The sequence below is a fragment of the Heterobasidion irregulare genome (genome assembly GCF_000320585.1).
Source record: "Heterobasidion irregulare TC 32-1 unplaced genomic scaffold scaffold_01, whole genome shotgun sequence".
In the NCBI taxonomy this organism is placed as follows: domain Eukaryota; kingdom Fungi; phylum Basidiomycota; class Agaricomycetes; order Russulales; family Bondarzewiaceae; genus Heterobasidion; species Heterobasidion irregulare.
Window position 1 is genome coordinate 730,516 of NW_009258197.1, and position 21,958 is coordinate 752,473.

Sequence of the window (21,958 nt, forward strand, 5' to 3'; positions counted from 1 at the left end):
CGCCCTCCCACCGCCATGTTCTCCGTCAAGGCAACCTACCGCTCAGAGACACGCAGGTTCGCTTTCTCAGACTCGTCTGCATTCCCAACCTACGACCAGCTCTACGACCAGGTATGCTTTCCTTGCCCCGCACGCCCCCTATTGCCCCCTGACGCCTGCTTATCGCCCCCACAGCTCTACCGAGTGTTCCCCATCGGCCACTCGTACTATCTCTCCAGGCTCCTCTTCTCAGCGAATCCACTGAGCCCCTCCTCTCGCATTCTCATCGGCATGGAGGCTCACTCCCCCGCCGAGTATGATGCTCACGTTGCGCCCTACGCCAACAAAGAATGGCCGGGCGCTCTTCTGCGCTTCAACGTCTATGACGAGACGCCCCACAAGTCCCCGGGCTCCGCCGCACCTCCAGAGCCCGCCCCCGCCAACGTCGATCCTCTTCGGCGGGGCCACGCCCACAGGCACGCTCATCTCAACGGGGCCTTTCCCCACGATCACCCACACCACCACCATCACCACCATCACAGGAAGGACAGACACGAGAGGCGCGCAGCCCTCCTGGCCGCACTCAACGCTCCGACCCACTCCCCGCGCTCGCCGTACGCTCAGCACGATGCGCGCTCTCAGGGGTCCTCGTCGCCGCCCCCGTTGGCCACCCTGACGCCGTCGCCGCCGTCCTCGCCTCCACCTCCGGGCCGGCACCCGCATTGGACTCCGCGCCCGTTCTCGCCCCGAGACTTGCCCCATCCGCCTCCGGGCCCGCCTCCGCCGCCGGGACATGCCCGTCCTCCTCCGCCACCGCCACCGCCTCGTCACGGTCACGGTATCCCGCCTCCGCCTCCGCCTCCGCCCCCACCACCTCCTCATCACCACCATTCCCCTTTCCCTCCGCCTCCTCCTTTCCACGGTTCACGCTCTCATCCTTTCCGCGGGCCATACTCTCCTGATCCTCATCGTCACGACCACGGTCACCCGCCTCCTCCACCTCATCCTCCACGCTACTCGTACACGCCCTACTCCTCGTCGGCTTTCCCTCATCTCGAAGTCCCCGGCCTCTTTGGTCCCCGCACGCCTCCGCCCCCTTCTGCGCCCCCACCTACCATGCCCTCGGCCTGGGATGCACCGCCATCGGACTGCTGGGAAGCACCGGAGTCCTGGAATGTACCGCCGGCTTCTGCCCCGCCTCCGCCTATCATCCAATCGTCCTTCCGCCCATCAGCAGCTAACTGGGGTGGCGTGCCTCAGTTTACATCCCCTCATGTCTACGCTCCACCTCTGCCCGTTACACAATGGAGCCCGCGCTGGTTGGGGCCACAGCAGGCACAGTCTCGTTCTTCAGCACCTCCAATCGACATTATATCTCAACCATACCAGCCCAACGCGCCCGTCGTTATCATTCAACCACCGACCCCGCAGCAGCCGCTGGGCAAGCAGGGCGGAGACCGCGACCACGATATGGAGAACGCGGTCGATAAGGACAAGGAAGCATGCTGTGACATCACGAGGGGCAAGCGTGAGATCCGGGATTTATTGCAGACCTTTTCCGTAGATCTGAACCGGGCCGTGTCGAGCGCACTTGGTGAAGACTTTGCGGTCAAGGTGACGGGAGAGCGCGAAAGCCAAGCAGCGCAGACGGTGAATGTAGATGCCGAGGTCTTGTCGAACGTTTCCGCTGGAGTGTCTGTGACTGCCACCGCAGTCGAGGCGACTACATCCACCTCGACACTAAACGCGGAGAGCGCTGCTACACCCCGCCCGCCTGCGGTGCATGCCAACATCATCTGCGACGGCTGCAACACCACCATTATCGGCGTGCGCCACAAGTGTCTCGACTGTGCCGACTTTGACCTTTGTGCACAGTGTTTCACGCGTGGAGTAGGTGTCGGGATGGAGCTCGGGCACATGTCGGAGCACGAGATGTTCGCGATTGAGGAGCCTGGAGGCGTGTGGATGCACACGGTGTTCGCAGGCGAGGGTACGCGGACGCACACTCCGGCGACGACGAGGGTGCAACCCACCGGTCATCGCGCGGATGCCAGTAGGCGTTCCGGTTTTCCGGCTATGGCCGCGCGCCAGTCAGCGAACAGGGAGACGGAGCACTCGCACCAGGAGCAGCAGAATGTGAGAATGACCGAGCATAATGCGGTCTGCGATATATGCGACTCGAAGATTTTGGGCTTACGCTACGTGCGTGTTCAGTTTTGACTGTGGCATGGTAGCGATGGGTGCTAACTGTTTTCTATTCTTTTATGCCTATGTTCAGAAATGCTTGGACTGTCCTGACTTTGATACGTGCGCGTCGTGCTTCCGTATCATGACAGAGCAGCACCCTGGCCACGGCTTCGTGCGCGTCGCGGATCCTGCAGACCTGATCCGCCCCCGCATGACGGATGTTGCCGGGCATGCGATGGTCGATAGGCACCCCGCGCGCTGCAACCAATGCGACAAGGTGATATATGGGATTAGATACAAGGTAAGTATTTTGCTCAATGTTCATTCCACAGTTCAATACACGTCCGAGTTTTACATTGCGTGTGGACTCATGCTGATGGTGTTCACTGTGTTCTTCCCTCCATTGCCCAGTGCATGCACTTCGCCTGCCCCGACTTTGACCTCTGCGCGGCTTGCGAGGCGCACCCTATTCCGGTGCACCCACCGACGCATCCGTTGCTCAAGATTCGCACCACAGACACCGTGATCCCGGCTGTAGTGCGGCGTCAGGAGCCAAATCTTGGCCTATCCTCCTTGCCAGCGGAGCCCAGTCTCGCCACTCCCACTTTCACGGGTCAAAACGGGAGGAGGCCTCTTCCGACCGCATTCCCTGCCTCACAGTGGGACACGGTCCCCGCTGCCCCGACGATCCCCGTCCCCCCGCTGCCGCCGACAACGCCATTCGACGTGTTTACGTGGCCCACAGTGGAAAGATTTGGCGAGCCGTTCCCGGATCTGCCTGGGATGTCTCTGTCCGTGACGCCACCGCCCACGAATAGGGCTCCCATTGGGCACGGGCTGCGCAACGTCCTCAGCTGGGATTCGCGTCCCCAGGACGTCGAGACGCAGACATTCGCCGAGAATGTGATGGAGCCTACGGCACCGCCTGCGTCGTCTATAGTCACTCAGCCCGCGCCCACGGTGACTATGCCGCCTTCGTTCCCCGACCTGTCTTATCTCCCGTCTTATGGGTTGGAATCAGCGGCACCTCACGAAGAAGAGGAGCTGTTGGCCCTCATGGAAGAAGAGATTCATGACATATGGGACATGCGCTGGTGGGCGCGCCGCGTCGTGTCGCCCCCGCCTGTCGCAGGGGCTGCGAAACTGTTCATGACCACGCCTCGCGCTCCGTCGCCGCTGTCCATCTCACGCTCACCGACGCCATCCATCCGTACCCTATCACCGGTCTACTATTCGCGCTCGCCGACGACGACCATCTATGCCCCGTCGCCGGAGCCTCAGGCCCAGCCTCCGCGCTCGACCAGCCCCACGCCATCGCCGATGAGCCCTGTGACATTTGCGGTCTCTACGACGCGTTCAATCCCTTACCTGCCGCGTGTCTCTCGCCCGATCGTAGTATCTATTCCGAGTCCCGAGCCGCTCATTGAGCTCGAGGCCAGCAAGGGGGATGTGGGAGAGCTAGAGGATGTTTCCGATTCTCGATCCACCGCGAAGCCAGCCTCTTCTGGGTTCATGGTCGAGGTCGAGGCGACCACCGAGAAGCTCGTCGAGATACTGAATTTGGGGAGGCGCCTCCCGACGCCGCCAACCAAGTCGCCAGTTTTCTCGGAATCTTCAAAGGAAGGGTCCGAGACTGATGAGGACGAGGTTCGGCCGATGTCTCTGGGCGTGGCAGGCTCGCAGCCACCGCTCCTGCCGATGGTCGACCGCACGGACTTCGACGGGATGTTCGATATCAAGTCCAGGTTCCAGCATCTCCTTGACCATGTGTCTGTATTCCCTCCGGCACAGCAGGTGGAGAAGGCCAAAGAAGCCGAAGAGGAGGTGCCGACGGTTTCTCCCCCTGTCGTTACCGCTCAGGCAACCCCGGCGCCAGAAAGTGCGAATGAACGCAGCGAGGGCGATTCGCCCCTTGCGCTCGAGCCGTTGCTCTCCCGCATCGCAACGCCGCTCCGGTCCACGCTCCACGGCCGCCTTTCGGACCTGCTGACTGATTCGCGCCGCACGAGTACCGTCAAGGGTGGCTCAATCCTTTCGAGGTCCAACACGTCGCACCCGTCGAGTCTTGCAACGGACTCACGCCCCACGAGCCTGTTCACGGACGACGCGTCGACGATCGTCGCCGAGATCACCGCGCACGAGCCCCTGCGTGCCGCGTTCGTCGCCGACAACAACATCCCCGACGGGACGGTCTTCCCGCCAGGCGCCGAGTTCGTCAAGTCGTGGCGCATGCGCAATAACGGGCCACGGGCGTGGCCAGCCACGACGGAGCTCGTGTTCGTCGCAGGCGATCGGATGCACCCGGATGGGAAGTTGCACGAACAGTCCCGCGCGCGCGAGCAGGAGGGTGCGCGGTTCAAGGTCGGCAGCGTGGATGTAGGCGAGGAGGTCGATGTATGGACTGGTGATCTGAAGGTACGTCCTTCTCCTGGATTCTCTCCCGACGATGAGCGCTGATTTCTTCCACTTCTCGACAGGCTCCTGACGTCCCGAGGAAGTACATTGGCTACTGGCGTCTGAGCGACGGCCAGGGTACCCACTTTGGGCACAGCATATGGGTCGACATCACCGTCGCGGAGCAAAGCCGTTCACACAAGGACGAGAACAGTGACGAGGGCTCGCTCGCCGCGTCGTCCATCATCATGCCGCGCTCTGCGCCGGACCACGCCCGCACGGCGTCGGCCGGCAGCGTCCCCGCGCCCGACGAAAGCACGACCGCGCCGCTGTCGCCCGCCGTGTCCGCCGCGTCAGACACGCTCTCCGACGCGACGTCGTCGATGTCGTTGATCGAGATGCCGTCGGACGACGAGGACGAGGACGAGGAGGTGTTCGAGGACAGCCGCTCGCACTTTGTCGGCACGACGCCCGAGGCGACGCAGCGCCGCTCTCCCGATGTCGAGTACGTTGTCCTCTACGACAGCTCTGATGACGAGTGAGCGCGGCCGATATCACCATGATAAATTTTGAAATTCCCATGTCAATCCGCTTACCTGCGCTAGGTGCGGACGTTGTACAGTCCCAATAGGAGGTGACGTTGATTCGGTTCGCTCTTTTCTGAGGTTTCTTTTCTTTTATTCTTTCTTGTGTGTCATCAGTGTTTGCTCGTATGCTCGCCCGATCCTTCTGGTATCTTCTTATTCGGCTCTGGGTGCACGGTGTACAATATAAACGGACAGTCGCGACTCTTTTTACCTCTAGAAAACAATAACGGTACTCGCACTTAGCGTCGTAGCAATGAATCGATTTTTTTGAGACATGTCTGGGAGAACGTGCTGCGCGGTGCGTCTTCATGCGGTTTGTATTACACTGCTCCCTCGGCGCAGCGATTGTGAATGAACGAACGGATGCCAAAGCAGACCTTGACATGTGTCCCTCGCGGTTATCAGTGTTACGTTCATTACTCACAACGCAACTCTGAAGATGCTCTGGAAAAGTCTGTCACCCAATCAATAAATCAATAATATCCCACTTCATTGGGTCCGGCATCCAGGTGTGCCACTCCCCGTCCTCCGTCCTGTCTGCTCAATTTGTGTCCTCTCTGTGCATGCCGCGCATCGGGGCAGGGCGTGTCCTCAAATTTATCGACTACAGCGTGTAGCAGGCGCTACCCTGAGTGTGATTCATCGCTCAGAGTTGAACGACAAAGACTGCAGGTGGGTGGCGAGTTGGCCTTCTTTCCTGCGATTAGTTAAACCAAGGTTGGTCGCCAACTGATATTCTATTGGTATCTGTGGAGTGGGCATCATACACAATCCGAGAGGAACATCATCATCATCATCATGCTGATGTGGCACACCGATACCTCGAATCTCCCCGTCCTGCTTTCGACTACTTTACACCGGAGCCCTGGTGTCTCGTAAATCAACTATAAAAAACCGAGATCGGAACAGCTGCACCAAGTCGATCCAGATATTCAGCTTGACCTCGAGCCAAGTGAAGTTCAAGGCGCTGTAAAGGAGCTCCGAACCTAGTGCGCTGCTCGAGGGCCCCTATCAGCTCATCCACAGGGATCACCCGACTACCTGCGTTTACGGCGTCGAACAGCAGCTCCCCGAGCTCCAAAATCTTCAACAGTTTGACGAACCGAAGTTTCGGGAAGAGGACAGGTGGGTCGTCCTCCCCGCCCTCCAGAGCGGGCGTGCGCGCGAGCATCGCGCAGAACAGCCGGCACGCATCGGCTGTGCACGCGATGTCCTCCAAGAGCCGGCCCTCTGCGAGCGGCTTGAGGGCCTCGCGGTAGTCCTCCGGCGCGCGCGCGGAATGCGAGGGACAGCGCGGACAGCGCGTGAATAGAGAGTGCGTACAGGACCGCGGCGAGGGCCGCTGGGCCATCGAGACTGAACGGCAAGGGGTACAGGAAGTAGGCCAGGCGAACGTAGAACGAGGGCGCTCTGTGGGACAGCGAGGTCGTGTTCTGCGACGGTCCGGCGGGGTCAGATGTGGTCCACCCTTTGATCTCGATGTACGGCTCTTCTGACGCATTGTTGACGTCCATGTGCAGGGTGCACAGCGGTGCTGCGTCGCCCGTCTTGCCGCTATGGGCCTTGAGGAAGGGAACAAGCACGTCGGTGAAACCGTCGTGCTCATGATTGAGATTCTAGCTGGCAAGATGGATGGTCAACGTTCTGGGGACTCGTATGTGTTTGAGAACGTAGCCCACGTCGGTCCAATCGCCTTTCAGCGTGAGATTCGATAGGCGTGGGAGTTCGACAGCCAGCCGTTTCGTTCGCCCCTCAGGGAAGCATTCCTACATAGATAGATATTCTAGACGATGCATGTTCGCCAGCAGATCGAAGAATGCTTTTTCTGAAGGGATGAAGGGTCTCATGTCCTCGCTGGAGAGGTGCGATCGTTTAAACGTGACCTCCAAACGGCAAGGTCCAAGGAACGATGAATCCGCGGAAAATGGCTGTGTGAAGGCGGGGAGCATTAAAATCGAACAGATTCTCAGGGAGGTCTACACATCCGAGCTCGTCGTGAGTAAACTAAACCTTTTCCAACAATGGTGCAGAGGTCGCAAGTGTATAGGCGTGAGCAACGCGGGAGCCCATGGCCATATCTGCTAAATAGAGTTCCTTTGTCCGCTCCAGATGAGAATGAGGGAGTTCGAAGTTGCCGTCGTCTATCTGTTCCATATATGCGTGCTGGAGTACCAAAGGTAGTAGCTTTGCATGTTGTGCCATCTCATGATACCATTCATGAGTGATATCGAAGCTGATATACGTCCAAAGCATCGGATTGTCTAAAGCAACCTGTCGCCATCGACTGCAGACATCGGCCACCTTGATCCATCTTAGTTTGATTGGTGCCCGACGTCTAGGTCTCTCACATGCCGCCAAAAAGGAGAAGATGTGTGCCAAAAGCTCAGAAGGAAGACGTGCCGCTGTAGGCAATCTGTTTCGCCGTGTGCGAACGGAGGCCAATACCGACAGCAACGCAACAATCTCTTCATCTACTTGCTCGAAGCAGTTAGTGATAGTGCTTCCAGGGCCAGAGGATGCCAGGAGAGTGTCCAGCGCACTTAGGCGTGTGTTCGCCGCCTGGTTCCGATAATCCAGCGCACTGGAGGTCGCGACATGAGTTGTGTTTAGAGTCTGTTTCAAGATGGCGAATCCCTCACTTCGATATCAACATATCGTGACCGTGCGGCCTACAGAGATGGTGAAGTGGTGGAGATGTTCCACAATTGAGTGATATGATGATGTATTAGTATGCGGTAGAAACGCGAGAAATTCTCGAAAATTCCTCATGTGGTAATATTAGTACAGTAATTAGAAATACAGGTGCTTGTCTTCTGTGATCACTGTCTGTTCGTGAAGAATACAGAAAGCAACAGCGAAGGAAAGATGGAAATCATGAGAAGCCCGCTCAAATCTCACCACGCTATGTCAACACTGAAGGAACACGCCCGTGATAATCATGCAAATTTTCAGAAATAAGAAAACGACGAGGACCGGTGAAATCGAGGTTTGGGATTCCGTGCACCATCTTCTGCCGACTGTGACGCATATGTCGTCGTCACGTTTGCAGGCCCAGAGCGCTCCCACTGCTGGCACAGCGAGTGGATATTGGGATGACTTGAGCTTGAGCGGATTGTTGGCGTGGGCGCGGGTACCATCGTCGACATGTTGAGAGAGGTAAGGCGGACGTGGCGATGGGTGTGGAACGAAGTTCGCCTTCCAGATCTGATCGCAGTATGGTGTCGACCGACGAGAACCCGATCTCGCCTTGGAGAACCAGGTGATCTCAAACTAGAAAGCGATGGCTCATCGTCATCCGAGTCCGATTCCGATTCCATGGGGCCTTTGTAACTTCGATTTAACGTGCGTGGGACAATCTCGTCGCCGATATCTTGCTCGCTGCCTGAAATACTGTCATCCGTAGATGAGTCGTTGATGCTGGCAGATGCCTTCTCCATTCCATTGCCTCGCACCACTCTTGCCATGACGTTGTCGATCTCGTGCGTCAACTCTGTCTGAGCGGAAATGTGGAGGACTTGCGGTGATTGAACTTGTAGAAGAGGTAGCACATTGTGCACGAAATTGTGACAGGAGAGAAACGCTTCATGCGAGGCATCAAGAAAGGGGAAGGCCTGGAAAACATGGGTCTAGGGAACGATTCAATTTGGTCAAGCGTCTTTCAAAGGTGTGATAAACGGAACTCACTGCGTCCTCGTAGAGCTCATGCCTTACCTCTACGCCTGCGAGGGATGCCTTGTGGGCCAAAAGGGTAACCTCGTCCCGTAAAACCTCCGCTTCACCAGATTGAATGAGCATGGGCGGCAATCCACTAAAATCGCCAAACAATGGGCTTGCATATGGATGGGTCAAGTATCTTTCCATATGCGGACCCAGATAACAAGCAATGGGATCCAGGGCATCTCCAGGAGTGGGCAAAGGAACGATATCATACTGTGCGTTACTATCCCACGAATCACAGCTCATTGTCAAGTCTAAGCGTTGTATAAGTCAGTGTATACTAATCAACATTCATAATATAGATACTGACCGACCCAAGGTGACATGAGTATAGCACCGGCAGGCAGAGGATAGCGATTGTCTCGAAGGTACATGAGTAAGGCAAGAGAAAGACCGCCGCCAGCGCTGTCACCGGCTATTAGGATATTCTCTGGGGGAATGTGAAGGTCATCAATGAGTCTGAAATACGTGGCGACCGCATCGTGTAAAGGCCCGGGGAATCGTGTTTCAGGAGCCAGCCGATAGTCGATTGCTGCAAAGTTATTGTTATTTTTTTGAACGGAATTGGAAAGTACGATGAGATGTACCGAATACGCGCGCATCAGCAAATTTGGACAGTTGTATAGTGATCCCTCTATGGGTAGAAGGACTGAAGAGATAGTATGCGCCTTTCAGAGCATTACAAAAATTGAGCGACCGCGCACTATTGTTTAATTGAGCAACGACGACGGACCTCCGTGCAGGTATAGAATCACTCTTTCTTTTCGCTGCTTGTGGGGTGTGGTAGGTGGGTGAGAGCCTGGCGCAGCCCGTGAAGCCTTCCACTCCGCTTGTAGACGTCTCCACAAAGTCTTACTGACCACCCATTCGCCTGAGAGCTCACGCGACCCGGTTTCTTGGGCATCATATTGTGTCAAAATCCCACGAAGACCGCGTTTCTTGACAGAGAAAGTGACAGGAGTCACCAGCGCATCTGGTGGTAAAGGAACCAGTCTGCTAAGAGCGATAAACATACGAATTGTAGCCTGTAGACAGTGACGAAGCACAGTGAGATGCCACTACAATTCAGGTTGAGAAATCACATACAATGTCAACGAGATCAGAATGCCGCCCTGCGTCACGCATGAGGCTTGTGAATATCGTCATCTGTATGCCCCACGATTTCTTTCGCGGGCCCCAAATATGATGAGACAGCACGTCTCCTGCCATCTCGGTCACTGCATTATAAGATATATTAACGAAGGACCGTCAAAGAAAATAAAAGGTCGCTTGCTCTAAACAAAAGCGTCGCAACGAGATGGGAAGCTGGCAAAGCCCGAGCGAATGAGTGCATATATGCGCGTGAATAGGCGCATATAGACACAGCGCCAATACATGCAAGATCTGAAACGCCCATCTTAACTCACCTTTCAAGGCAACGACCGCACCAAGCTTACACGCATCCCAGATACCAATGCCATGACCTTCCCGTTGTTGTAGCAAAGGATCTACTCGCGCAGACGGAGGAGCGACACCCGGCTTCTCGTAGTGCTGCAGCCAGGCTGATAAAGATAAACGACGTTTGCGTACACCAAAGCCTGTAACAACGGCCTGAGCAGGTGCAATTTGTAGAACTGGAACAGATTCGACACGAGAGAAGGGCCAAGGCAGCATATTTTGCGTTTGCAAAGTCTAGAACGTGGTCGTAAAAGAATTTCAAGCAAGCCTAGGCGTGTAGAAGAGTGAGGTGATAGGCTGTGCGGGGAGAGCGTGGGGTCGATTAAGATATAGATGACCGGGAGAGGCCATAAGGTAGAGAAGAGGAGAGGAGGGGACGAGAGAGAACTAAAAGGACGTGGTTCTGGGGTAAAAGCTTCTCAACAGATCTCAAATCTTACATATCACGAGCCGAAAGTGTGACCTCGTGATGTCACTCGGCTGCGCGGCCAGGCCAGGTGGTCTCTCCAACTGCGGTCCTCTGCCCATCCCCCCCTGAGAGACCCCTTTTTGTGCACCGAAAAGATACAAGAACATACTGAGATTTTCCGTATATATCACAAGGATGTAGCTGTCGACCTCGTGTACAAATCCCGCTCAGTAATCGTCTCCTCTACTGACCACTTCTTTCACTGTGGGGCGAAGCAAAATGGTATGCTCCTGTATCACGAGGAGCGGAAGGCCCGTGGATGAACATTAGGACGGAACACTGTAATAGGCGCGTCACTCACAAATTGTGCCGTCATGGACCCCCGCGCGTCACATAGAGGCGGGTAGTCCCGGACGATTCCTTGCGCGACTAGGTGGTTTAGCTACCAGACCGGGTCATGTCAAAATCCTGTGCATGGCATTAAACTGAAAGGAGACGCACAGCAAGCAAGTACTTGCTCTCTCCAGCACGGTCCAAGTATCTTCTGCAGAATGGCAGAGTTCCGAAATTCTTTGTGATCGATTTGAGTAACGATTTTGCCGATTGTAATCTATGCAATCAAGGAGATGCAGAACGATCAATGACATAGGACTTTGATCACCAACACGGTCTTACCGAAGAGGAACATGTGGTGCATCAAACACCTTAGCGTAGTGTGAGCAGTCGCCCTGCATATGGATCGTCAGGATACGGCGCGAGAGGAATCTCGGCATGATCAGCTTGGTACTTACGCTTTCTACAACACGACCACGACCAGTCGACCCAAATGTCTCAATGGCAAAGTATTCACCCTCCTCCATCTTAGTCTGATCATCGTTTTTCACCAAAAGCACGGACTTCCCGCCATGAATTTGGTACAGGTTGATGGAGTGCCCACTCAAGTTTTCAATTGCCTTCACTGCAGAGGCAGATCAGTTGAGATATCATCCCGGTCAGCATCCCGAGGCGCAACGAACCAGGATAGACCTTGGAGCCGACCTCAACTTCATATGACTCCATCGTTTCTTGGATAGCAGCTCCAACTTCGCCTAGTCGCACGTCAATGCCTGCTTCCTGCATGAATGAAAGGATGAACGGAGGGCTGTGACAAGTGGGGCCAATACTCGTACCCGAATGCCGGTATCCGTCGCAGCCTTGACAGCCTCCAAGAGTTTGTCGTATGTGGGCTCAAAAGTGAGAGTAAATGCCGAATCAAGGATTCGGCCCCTGACATGCACTCCAAAGTCGACTTTCAGCACATCCTCCTTCTGCAGGACTAAGTCCCAACCGTCCCAGTGTGGATTAGTTACACTCAGGAGCTTCGAATTCCATGGTAGACGTACCGATAGTGTCGCCGGCGTTTGGCGTGTAGTGCGCAGCGCAATTGTTCAGACTTAGCCCAGTAGGGAAGCCAATACCTGAGTCGAGCCCATTCTCTTCAACAAGCGCACGGGTCCCGTTCTCGATATTGTCTGCAATCTCTGTCATGCTCATACCCGGCTTGATGAACTTGCGCGCATGTTTTCGCACAAGACGGTGGACCTCGGCAGCACGGCGGATGTTGTCATATGTGGTTTCCGGATCTTCCATTGCTAGGCGTTCATTGTACCGTTTCTCCTCTGAGGTCGTACGCCATACGTTGCTATTGCAAGTCCCATCAACATCGCGCACGAGCCATGTAGTATGGAGAGAACGAAATAGATGAAAAAGGATTGATAGCACGCACTCGTTTTTATATTCCTGAATTTCGCCTTCAGGGAAATGACCGTCAGGGAAAATCTTCGACAAGCCGACACGGGGAGGATCGCTTTGCTCGACCTTCTTCTTTTTACTCTTTTTCTTTTTCTTTTTCTTCTTACCCTCTCCTTTGTGTCCGATCCAGCAAGTCACCCAAAAGCGAAAAGTTGAAAGGATTGCCTCAGCGTGCGATCAAGGGGCGTCTAGGGAGAGATCGGATGCTGACCGCCTGCTACAACATCGCCGACTTCTTCGATATCGTCGTCATTGTCTTCTTCTACCTGGCCATGTACGAGTTCTTTTTCGTCCACCACAACCTCGACGAGTTTCCCGTTGCCGTCCGACATCTGAGAGGTGTGTGAGTGGGCAGTCAAGTTTCGAGCATTACATATCAGTCTGCCTTTTCTGGTACACTTATTACTCACCGCGAGTATAGCCCCGGCCAATTTTATTGAACGAGGCTGCTGCTACTTCTGAGGGACCAACTTGAAGCTGAACTACTAGCCTGTGAAGGAATGAAACTGGGACGAACCTCTTATTCCTTGTGATGTCAGTCGACTAGGTGACGCGAGAGTTGTGTCGAGAATAGGCAAGTAAAGGATTCGCTTCACTCGATCTGGACCCTGCATACTACCTGCGTAGACTTCATCGGAATTCGACCCCGCCACTGACAGTACTAACCTCCAATTCAGATGCTTGGCTGTTATGACAAGCCCGGCCTTTCATCGAATACACTCAGGCCGGTGAAGCTGAGGCATTGCGATTCGTATCGATTGCAGGATATTCAACTACTACAAAAACAAAGTTTGACTTGAAGGGTATTGTCTGTATTGTGCAAGGATACTAGCAGCGGACTATGAAAGAAGAATACAGACGCGCGGAACGATGGGTACACATGATGAAGGACAGGTAATCAATCGGAAGCTAGTCATCGGTACTCCCATTCATTGTGTACTCCAGTGATGTACCACATCGGCAAAACCTTGGGACCCACCCCGATAGCCTTTTGCAGCCGACCTAGCGATTATCGATAAAGACAGTCAGCCTTCATGTCCACGACACCGAAGACAACGGTAACGAGCGTATATGTTCTTCTCTAGGCATCTGCTTGCCTTCGATGCATCTCCTGATGCAATAGTTGTCGAGCATGCACAAGACGAAAGGTGTTCCGGGCCCGTTTGCCACGCGTTGCAAATATACTGGTAGGCCGCTGTCTACAGCGAGACAGTCCACGAGCAGTCTTTCGGCTCCGTAACTGGACGATCCAAACTGGCAATGACCTGCATATTTGGATCGTGCGACTGAACAAAGGAAACTATCTATTCAAGCATGATAGGGAGACCGTATTGCAAACATGGCGGTGATGGCATTCCATTCCTGGGAAGTATGCGAGGAAGCTTGGACATAGGCGGAGCCTTCGCGAGTTCTTCCTCCGTCTATAAGTGATATAGCGATGACGATCAATCACAACAGTTGATGGGCAAAAAAAAAACTGACAATGATGAGGTCTGCGTCACTCCATCGAGGGTGAAGCTCTTTCAGAACGTCTCTGAAGGTGTGTATGATAGATCCCGGTAGAGAAGCGGACGGTGTAGTACATGTTCTTCGACTGTCCTCGTCAGGAAGCGCTGGAGTGATAGTAATGTCGGGAATAGAGAGGGTTGTCATGCTGGTGACAGATATCAAGTTACAACACCTGAGTAAGAGAGCGGTCAAGTTGCTCAGACTTTGTGGCCTCAAGGTTCAACATGTGCCACTGTTTAGCAAAGTTGAAGAAATCCGGCGGAGCTTTGCCACCGCTGTTCCTGAAGATCGTCTAGGAATCGGTACTGCATGCAGAGCATGAATGCCCCGTGACAATCGTGCCCATCAAGGTCAGATTCATCGAGAGAGCATGGTGAAGGCGTCCATGAGTTGTGAGCGAGAGCAAGAGTGCAGAAGGGACATGGCACTTTGGATTGTCCGAGAGATGCCGCGCAAGCCCGCTGCACGCCGCTTGCGGCTGCCGGTCCGGCTAGTATCTGGCTCCGCCCTTGAAGAACTCCGACATGCACATCTGAGTAGTCTACATCAGCAAACTGGTAGCCGAGCCCCAGCTGCCCCAGCTGCCCTAGCTACTCCTAGATGCTTATGTCATTCGAGGCGTCTGTACAGAAAGGTGGGTCTGGTCAGATAGTCGCTTTTTTATGATGTCTTCCCCAAAGCAGCTAGCCAGTTCAGGTCTCCTTGCGGGTCTGTCTAGTTAAGCATACATTGGTGTGATTCTTATCATCTTTGTCATACTTGACATCAATCTTATCTTTGTTTGTGTAGGGTCGAGAGATAGGTTGAGCAGTATTATAGAGGGAGCTTTCACGTGAGGCACTCTCGGAGAAGTACAAACAATTTAGAGTAGCTGTGTCGACAAACAAAAAGAGAGACAAGGGAATGTCGCAGACCTCCAACATGGCCTCCATGCGACTGTAAGTAGAAGTCTTCGAAAGAATAACAAGGGCCAGTTGAAGTTGTTCACTAGTGTGACTGTAGGCAGAAATCTCCGAGAGTGACATAAGGGCAGGCTGTTTACTAGTGCGATTGTCGTTGAGCCAGTTAGGTGACAATACCAAGCCGAATCAACACTTACATTATATTCCACTTGCAGAGGAGGGCGTCGTCGTAGTCGTCGTTGCGCTTGCAGCGGTAGCTGAGCTGCTGATCTATTGTCATCAGGGCGGCGGTGGCGGTGACAACATAGCCTGTCTATCAGGGGGAGTGAGTCCAGAGCTGCTGCAGAAACGAACAGGGAAAGTAGAAACCAATATAGCTTCAGGGAGAGGTGTACGGACACAGAGCGAGTGAGCATGTGGTGGGGCAGGCGTAGATGATGTCGTAGCAGGCATCGCACATGCGTGCATCGCATACGGAGAACTCTGGGGAAGGCGTCGAATGTATTATCTTTGTCCAGTAAGTCTTCGTAGCACTGTGAGAGTACTGTGAGTTGATCGTTATTGAGCGCGAGAGGATGAGGATGGACAGAAAGATTGATGCGCTTACTAATTTCAACTTGCCACGTTACTCACCTGCAAGTTCAAACGTTCAACGTTCAACGTTCAAACATTCACGTTCAACGCTCGTCGATGCCTGCCTTTTGTCCAAAATGCGGCAAGACATTTGTCTCTGAGGTGCGGGTCGTCAAACATCTCAATGGTCGACAATCCCCTTGCAGCGGTTGGCTCTCAGAGCTTGCCAGTATGGTTGCTGCCATGGATGTTGCTGATTGCGCTGCTGGGCAGACTCAAGATGGACCGACACTTGCAGGGATCGGAGATGATATGGATATTGATTGGGCTGCTGATTGGGACAAGTACCCCGAGGTGTCCTCATGTCCAGACACCGCCCGAACAAACCCATTACTTCTAGCCGAGGACTTGTTTCCAGGTGCCGGAAAAACATACGGTCAAGCACCCACATTTATGGACACTTTTGATGCCGACATCCATGCCGAAAAGCGAGTTGACAACATATTCTACCCTTTTGCGAACAAGGACGACTGGGAGATGGCCTCTTTTCTCCTCCGATCTGGTCTGTCTGTTGCAAAAACGGACGAGTTTCTCTCATTAAATTATGTACGTCTCACCTCTTCTGGTTTAATATGAAGCTGATCAACTCATTAGGTCAAAACTCGACCATTTTCGTTTCGCACAATGAAAGATCTCCGTGCAAAGATCGAGCTGCTACCGGAAGCTCCTCGTTGGACGTCTGAGCCCATATCTCAGCCCGGATACCCTACAAAGCAGCCGATGACATTGTTTCGGAGGAACAGTGTTCTCTGTCTTGAAGCACTGTTCTCAAACCCCCTCTTTTCAAATAGCATTGACTATGTGCCTCGACACGTCTACCAGAGCGCAGAGAGGCTTGTTCGTGTTTTCAGCGAGTACATGACTGGCGACCGTGCTTGGGATGTTCAGGTATGTGATCTTCTACCTGTGGTACTCCGTTTACTCAAACTTTCGACAGTCGACACTACCCGAGGGCGCAACGTTACTTGGCGTTATTCTCTCGTCAGATAAGACAACGCTCACTGCTGGAACAGGCAATCGATCGGCTCACCCGCTCCTTCTTTCGCTTGCGAATCTCTTTGCCGGCACTCGCATGAAAGCGTCAAATCATGCATTCTTACTCCTTGCCCTCCTTCCCATTCCAAAATTTCTATGCGCCAAAAATCTTCGCGGGACGTTGGAGAGCCGAGTAGTTCATCAGTGTCTGAGCATCGTCACTGAGGACTTGAAGATAGCCGCAAGATATGGCCGTATGATGACAGATCCTCGTGGCTATTCGCGTTTTTGTTTTACTCCTTTAGCCGCATATATCATTGATAACCCAGAAGGTCAGCTACTTGCTGCTGTGGGCGGAAAGTCTTCACCGGTCACGATTGTGTCATCAAAACAGCTCGGCGATCCCTTCCGTCACCTTTCTCGGACTGCGTCAGTTACGCTGGCTCAGATTCAAGACTTGAACAGCCGTGTTAATCCACAGGATCTTGAGGCATATGTACCAGCTGCGAAGGCTGCAAAATTGAATGGCGTAGACTCCCCTTTTTGGTTGGACTGGGCACGGTCTGACCCCTCTCTGTTTCTCACGCCGGAGCCGCTCCATCAATGGCACAAACAGTTCCTTGATCATGACGTTCATTGGTGCCGAAATACCATTGGTGATTCCGAATTGGACTTTCGCTTTTCCATCATCCAGCCACAAGTCGGATTTCGACATTTCGAAAATGGTGTCTCCACATTAAAACAGGTCACTGGCAGAGAACAGCGCAATATACAGCGTTATTTTGTTGCTTGCATCGCAGGAGCTGTTCCACCTAGCTTTCTTGTCGCAATCCGTGCTCTGATGGACTTTCGGTACCTTGCTCAAGCCCCCCAGATTGACGAGGTAATCATACGTCGAATCTCGGATGCGCTAGCTGAATTTCACCATCATAAACATGCTATCGTTGATGCCGGCGCAAGACGTGGCAAGTGGAAGGCGATCATGCACTGGAACATCCCTAAACTTGAGCTAATGCAGAGTGTTGTACCGAGTATCAGAGCGATGGGAGCGCCAATGCAATGGACTGCCGATGTCACAGAGCGCGCGCACATTGAAGTTGTGAAGGAGCCATTTCGCGCAAGCAACCATCGTGATTTTGACTCACAGATTTGTCGTGCTATGGATCGCGCAGAGCGGCGTCGTCATTTTGATCTTGCAACTTCTATCAAGTCCGCGGGAATTGACCTTGCCGCTGTTTTCAGTAGCAGCCATGTGTCAGAGGATTCTGGTCATGACTCTGATGACGACAAGCTCGATGATGATGAAAACCTTTGGAAATCAGTGATTAATCCTGTAGAGAACTTGACCGGCCCTCGTCGACGTTGTACGGACCTGTTTGCAAAGGCAGCAATCATTCTTATGTGGAAATCTTGGATCGACACCACCAGCGGCTCTCCTCGCACCTTCATGACGCCATCTACCGCATTTCACCTTAATCGTACACCATGCTTGTCTGCAGTCTCCGTGGATGATCTCGCCAGTTCCTTCCAGCTTCCAGACCTTCGACCTGCCCTTGCGGACTATGTGCTGCGGCTCCAGGCTGGACAGCAAGTGCATGCTATCGGTGGACGTCGAATTTCACAACCAAATTGCCTGCTTCCTTTCTCGCATGTTGACGTTTGGACACACGCTTATGTGCAGGTCAAGCCCTTGCGAGGGCATGAGATGTCAAATCCTTACAATATTCAAGCGAGTCCAAGATCGGCAGACTGGCCATTCGGCAGGCGTGACACCGCGCTTATTGCCAACACAAGTGATGCCATTTGGCCTCCTTTATCCACAATGGAAGGTTGGTTTCTGCTCACGTCATAAAACTTGGTGCTGATGACTCCTTCAAGGTCATTCTATTGTGTCAATTTGCCTTATCTTCCGTCTGATCTTCTCCACGGGGCAGTCGCAGCCACACCCACACCCATACCTCATGTACGGCCACCGCTTTGATATTGTTCCACAAACGTCATTTGCAGCTTCCGGGACAAGCCACCTGTCACCTGAGGCGAGCTTGGGAATGTACATCGTGAAGCGTGCCGTTCGTGCGGACAGCTCGCTGCTTGGTGATGTTATTCCACTGTCTCAGATACGTACACCGGTTCAACTGATTCCTCGTTATGGAGCCAAGGCTGATCCTCGCTTGACTGCCCAGAATAGCTTCCATTTCACTCGCGAATTTTTTGTTAATAAGTATGCTAACCGGGAGATCTACAACCTGCTGACTTAGTCATTTTCACATGCTGTTCTCCGCCATGTCGTCAATGTATAGTAAGAAACCGCACTGCAGTGTTCAATCGACAGGCTGTTGCCATTCTTCTGTTTCATGTCGCGTGCAGCAGTACTGTAGTTCTATCTAATATTTAAGACTCACAATCATCTCTTGTCCTTCCATCTGCTTTTCAGTCCGTCCTTATATTGCTATTTATCGTTCTCAGATCGCACAGTGAATTCTACGATGGATTGGTCAATGGACATTGACGCAGGTGCTGACTACTCTATGTATTACCCTTTCGCGCATCTCTGACTACCCTTGATTCTCTAGTATCTGCCTCTCAACCAAGTCGAAGGCAAAAAAAGCGGCCGGCAGCAGATGCAATTCCAATCATGGAGGCCCAACGTCGATCCACTAGGGCCAACCGAGGTCAAGGTGGACAGAATCTCCAACGAGAACATATTGAAGAAGCTCTCCTTGTGCCGAAGCGTCGTCGAGTGAGCCGTCATACATTTCCCGAAGGCCTAGACGACACAGAGAGGATTGCCGAAAATCCAATGGCTCCACCACCAGCAAAGCGAAAGCACCGCCAGAAAAAAGTAAGCTCGTCATCTATCGTTCACGAATTTGCGATAAATGCTGTATTTCAGTCTATTCTGGGACCTGTTACAGGCCAGGAGATTCCAAACCCTCTAGTTACCCATACTGTACCAGCACCAGTTCCCATTCGGATCCCTGCTGATGACAGAGCGCTTGGCCCTCCGCCCGGGTTTGGATTTCCTCCCGAATTTCCTGCCTTGCGAAGCGCCCTCCCTTCGAGCTCAGTTCATATGTCACAGATTGATCCCTATTTGATAGGTCTTCAAGCAATGCCTCATCATCGTCAACTCGCCACATCTAGAGGACCTTCCCCTTCTACAACACTTCAGCCTCAACCTCAACCTCAACCTCAACCTCAACCTCAACCAGCCTATTCAAGTAATGGCAAAGAGGCACAGAGGTCTGTCGTTGTTTCTATCATAATAGCATACTCATGGTGCAATTTCTAGCCACGTTGACTCACTTCCTTCGACCTACGCTGCAAGAACTCCGGCATATAATGCCGGTGCATTTGTTCCTGCACCGTGCTCCATACCTGTTCCGATTCAGAGGCCGCCAAATCTACCGGTGCAACCTGTGAACTCTAGGCATACAGACGAAGACAGTGAAGCCTCGGATGATAGTATCGAAGAGTTTAATGAGGATGACAAGGATGACGAGGACGAGATTGAGGGTGAGGACGAAATTGAGGGTAAGGATGAAATTGAGGATGAGGACGAGATCGAGGATGAGGATACCGAAGATCACCTTCAAGATATTGAGGAGAACCAGCAGGAAATGGAGGGTTCAGAGTCTGAGGATGATGGTCGGAAAACGAACACTAATAGTGAGTTTCTTTGGCTATAACTATCTTGAAACTACGGCCATGATAATTATGATGCAGATAACCAGCAGACGTGTGGATCGCAACGCAGCCTCCAGCACTCTCATCAAGCTTCACATACTGATGCTGTGGTCACAGAACGTGGCGGTGGGGTTTTGCGTGAGATAATTACATCCCAACTGGTCTGCAATTTTGTTTATTTGATTCTTTTTCGTGCTGATTACTTTGCTTTAGGCACCTCAGACACGACAGCTGCAGCCCACCGATATACTTCACGAGCATCAGCGCCGGAACGGCACACCAAGAGCGCCAGATGTCAATCAACTTACCCAAGTCGCTACAAGGATGTCGACACCATCGGTAATGCCTGTCGCAGGCAGAATTTGTATGTTCCTTCGTTTCTATGTAACTGCTTGCTAATGATCTTTTCATTGAGCTCATTCATCACTTCAAATCAACACGCGCCAGCGCAATCACCCACGCAAAAAATCGGCCATAGATATTGACCCTAGAGACTTGAAGAAACTCGGATCCCTTCCATCGCACTGGCGCTACGTAATTGTTCAGGCTCGCCTAAGGCACCGTAAATGGCTGGCATCCATCGACCCATTCCCTGAATACGAGACTTCTCTAAGGCATTCGACGGCATCTATATATGAAGTGGTCGCAGAGTATACCCAGAACTTCAGGGTACAGCTATTGCCACCAGGTTAGTGTAGTCTCGTGAATCTCTTATCTGCTTATCATATTCGACATTGCAGGTCAGCTGCTGGATCACGATATGATTAAAGGAGTATGTTTTGGTCACATACGCTATACTACTGATTCTTATAGTTTATCAGGTTCATGAGGATGGGTCAACATTCCGAGGTGAGCTCAAGCGTATTGCACGCTTGATTGTACAGACATCCTACAATCTCCTCTCTGCCTCCGACCTTGCTGAGAACTTGGACGCTGCCGGATATCAAGCTCGCATTCGTGCGCGGGTTGTTGAGTTACTTACTGATGGGAAGTTCATGCATGGCCCTTGCAACACAAATGTGAGTGACGTTTGTGTCGTACACCATAAGCTAAATGTATTTTCAGGGCATGATCCTAAACCTCGGGCATCCAGCAATTATGTTGTTGTGCCACACATTCTTCTACTTCGACAAGAAATCTTTGGGTATCCTGTTTCCAGAAACATACAAAGATGTTGTTCCGGATAGGACAATGGCTCTACTAATCTGTGTCGTAAGGTTTCCTCCCATGTCTGTATCACTAATGTACTAATATCTATGCAAATAGATCAAGAACTGTCTGGAGGAATGGGAGGGCGGCATACACAAGACTATCGACTTCTCGAAAGAAGCATATGAAAAAGACTTCGGTGCAATCGTAGGACTCATTCAAACTTTGAAGGCCCACCCGACATTCGGACCCACATACCAGTGCATGTGTCAGCGATGGGCAACAAAGGGACTGTGAGTGTGGAGCTAATCATTATTCTTATTCTGATTTTTCAAAAGCCCAGAAGTTGTTACAGCGGCTCAACGGAAGTCTGGCCGAACCAACTATGGACTCAAGCTAGACTTTGGCATCCCTGGGCCACCACTGTCTGTACTCCTTATTTCCGTTTTGTTCCTGTCTAACGATGCTCCGTTTTAGACCATATCAATGATTAATTCTTTCTTCTCTATGACATCATCCTTCCGCCCTGCCTAATGTCACTCGCTGTCCCATATCATTCATTTTATAACCTCTCTCCTTCCGTAATACCACCTCACAATTAC

The 21,958-nt window shown here is 52.7% G+C and overlaps 7 protein-coding genes across 7 annotated transcripts; 3 read left to right on the forward strand and 4 right to left on the reverse strand.

Moving 5' to 3' along the window:
- Positions 1-15: 15 nt before the first annotated feature.
- HETIRDRAFT_456619 (uncharacterized protein) lies at positions 16-5,426 on the forward strand (the record flags this gene model as incomplete). The annotated part of the gene is made up of 5 exons (XM_009542383.1): positions 16-111; positions 175-2,181; positions 2,258-2,467; positions 2,578-4,581; positions 4,644-5,426. The coding sequence occupies 5 exons, from the start codon at positions 16-18 to the stop codon at positions 5,100-5,102; spliced, it is 4,776 nt and encodes a 1,591-aa protein (XP_009540678.1). The 3' UTR covers positions 5,103-5,426.
- Positions 5,427-7,900: 2,474 nt separating this feature from the next.
- Positions 7,901-10,517, reverse strand: HETIRDRAFT_58654 (Esterase/lipase/thioesterase; the record flags this gene model as incomplete). The annotated part of the gene is made up of 7 exons (XM_009542082.1): positions 7,901-8,773; positions 8,832-9,118; positions 9,175-9,396; positions 9,452-9,532; positions 9,598-9,889; positions 9,951-10,081; positions 10,271-10,517. 7 exons carry the CDS (start codon positions 10,515-10,517, stop codon positions 8,096-8,098), a joined length of 1,938 nt encoding a protein of 645 aa, XP_009540377.1. The 3' UTR covers positions 7,901-8,095.
- Positions 10,518-10,852: 335 nt separating this feature from the next.
- On the reverse strand, positions 10,853-13,038 carry HETIRDRAFT_145128 (Metallo peptidase 24A). Its single transcript, XM_009542384.1, has 12 exons — positions 13,019-13,038; positions 12,912-12,959; positions 12,713-12,833; positions 12,476-12,614; positions 12,093-12,391; positions 11,880-12,025; positions 11,727-11,823; positions 11,502-11,668; positions 11,386-11,438; positions 11,212-11,320; positions 11,072-11,152; positions 10,853-11,000 (listed from the first exon to the last, which is right to left on the reverse strand). Exons 3-12 carry the CDS (start codon positions 12,831-12,833, stop codon positions 10,938-10,940), a joined length of 1,275 nt encoding a protein of 424 aa, XP_009540679.1. The 5' UTR covers positions 12,912-12,959; positions 13,019-13,038; the 3' UTR covers positions 10,853-10,937.
- A 767-nt stretch (positions 13,039-13,805) lies between these two features.
- Positions 13,806-14,154, reverse strand: HETIRDRAFT_166199 (uncharacterized protein; the record flags this gene model as incomplete). The annotated part of the gene is made up of 2 exons (XM_009542385.1): positions 13,806-13,922; positions 13,984-14,154. 2 exons carry the CDS (start codon positions 14,152-14,154, stop codon positions 13,806-13,808), a joined length of 288 nt encoding a protein of 95 aa, XP_009540680.1.
- Positions 14,155-15,191: 1,037 nt separating this feature from the next.
- On the reverse strand, positions 15,192-15,380 carry HETIRDRAFT_165558 (uncharacterized protein; the record flags this gene model as incomplete). Its single annotated transcript, XM_009542386.1, has 1 exon — positions 15,192-15,380. One exon carries the CDS (start codon positions 15,378-15,380, stop codon positions 15,192-15,194), a length of 189 nt encoding a protein of 62 aa, XP_009540681.1.
- Positions 15,381-15,602: 222 nt separating this feature from the next.
- HETIRDRAFT_305827 (uncharacterized protein) lies at positions 15,603-18,778 on the forward strand (the record flags this gene model as incomplete). Its single annotated transcript, XM_009542387.1, has 4 exons — positions 15,603-16,091; positions 16,140-16,433; positions 16,483-18,349; positions 18,399-18,778. The coding sequence occupies 4 exons, from the start codon at positions 15,603-15,605 to the stop codon at positions 18,776-18,778; spliced, it is 3,030 nt and encodes a 1,009-aa protein (XP_009540682.1).
- Positions 18,779-19,504: 726 nt separating this feature from the next.
- HETIRDRAFT_305309 (uncharacterized protein) lies at positions 19,505-21,890 on the forward strand (the record flags this gene model as incomplete). The annotated part of the gene is made up of 12 exons (XM_009542388.1): positions 19,505-19,595; positions 19,622-19,763; positions 19,813-20,189; positions 20,247-20,345; positions 20,421-20,546; positions 20,623-20,895; positions 20,948-20,979; positions 21,029-21,164; positions 21,301-21,419; positions 21,474-21,649; positions 21,712-21,781; positions 21,834-21,890. The coding sequence occupies 12 exons, from the start codon at positions 19,505-19,507 to the stop codon at positions 21,888-21,890; spliced, it is 1,698 nt and encodes a 565-aa protein (XP_009540683.1).
- Positions 21,891-21,958: the final 68 nt, after the last annotated feature.

Excerpts from the sequence above, each read along its gene's own strand:
- HETIRDRAFT_145128 (XM_009542384.1), bottom strand. The coding sequence starts at position 12,833 with ATGTCGGACGGCAACGGGAAACTCGTCGAGGTTGTGGTGGACGAAAAA. Across the intron at positions 12,392-12,475 it reads ATTCAGGAATATAAAAACGA|CAACGTATGGCGTACGACCT; the intron begins GTGCGTGCTATC and ends GACTTGCAATAG. Across the intron at positions 11,824-11,879 it reads CGACGGATACCGGCATTCGG|GAAGCAGGCATTGACGTGCG; the intron begins GTACGAGTATTG and ends TCATTCATGCAG.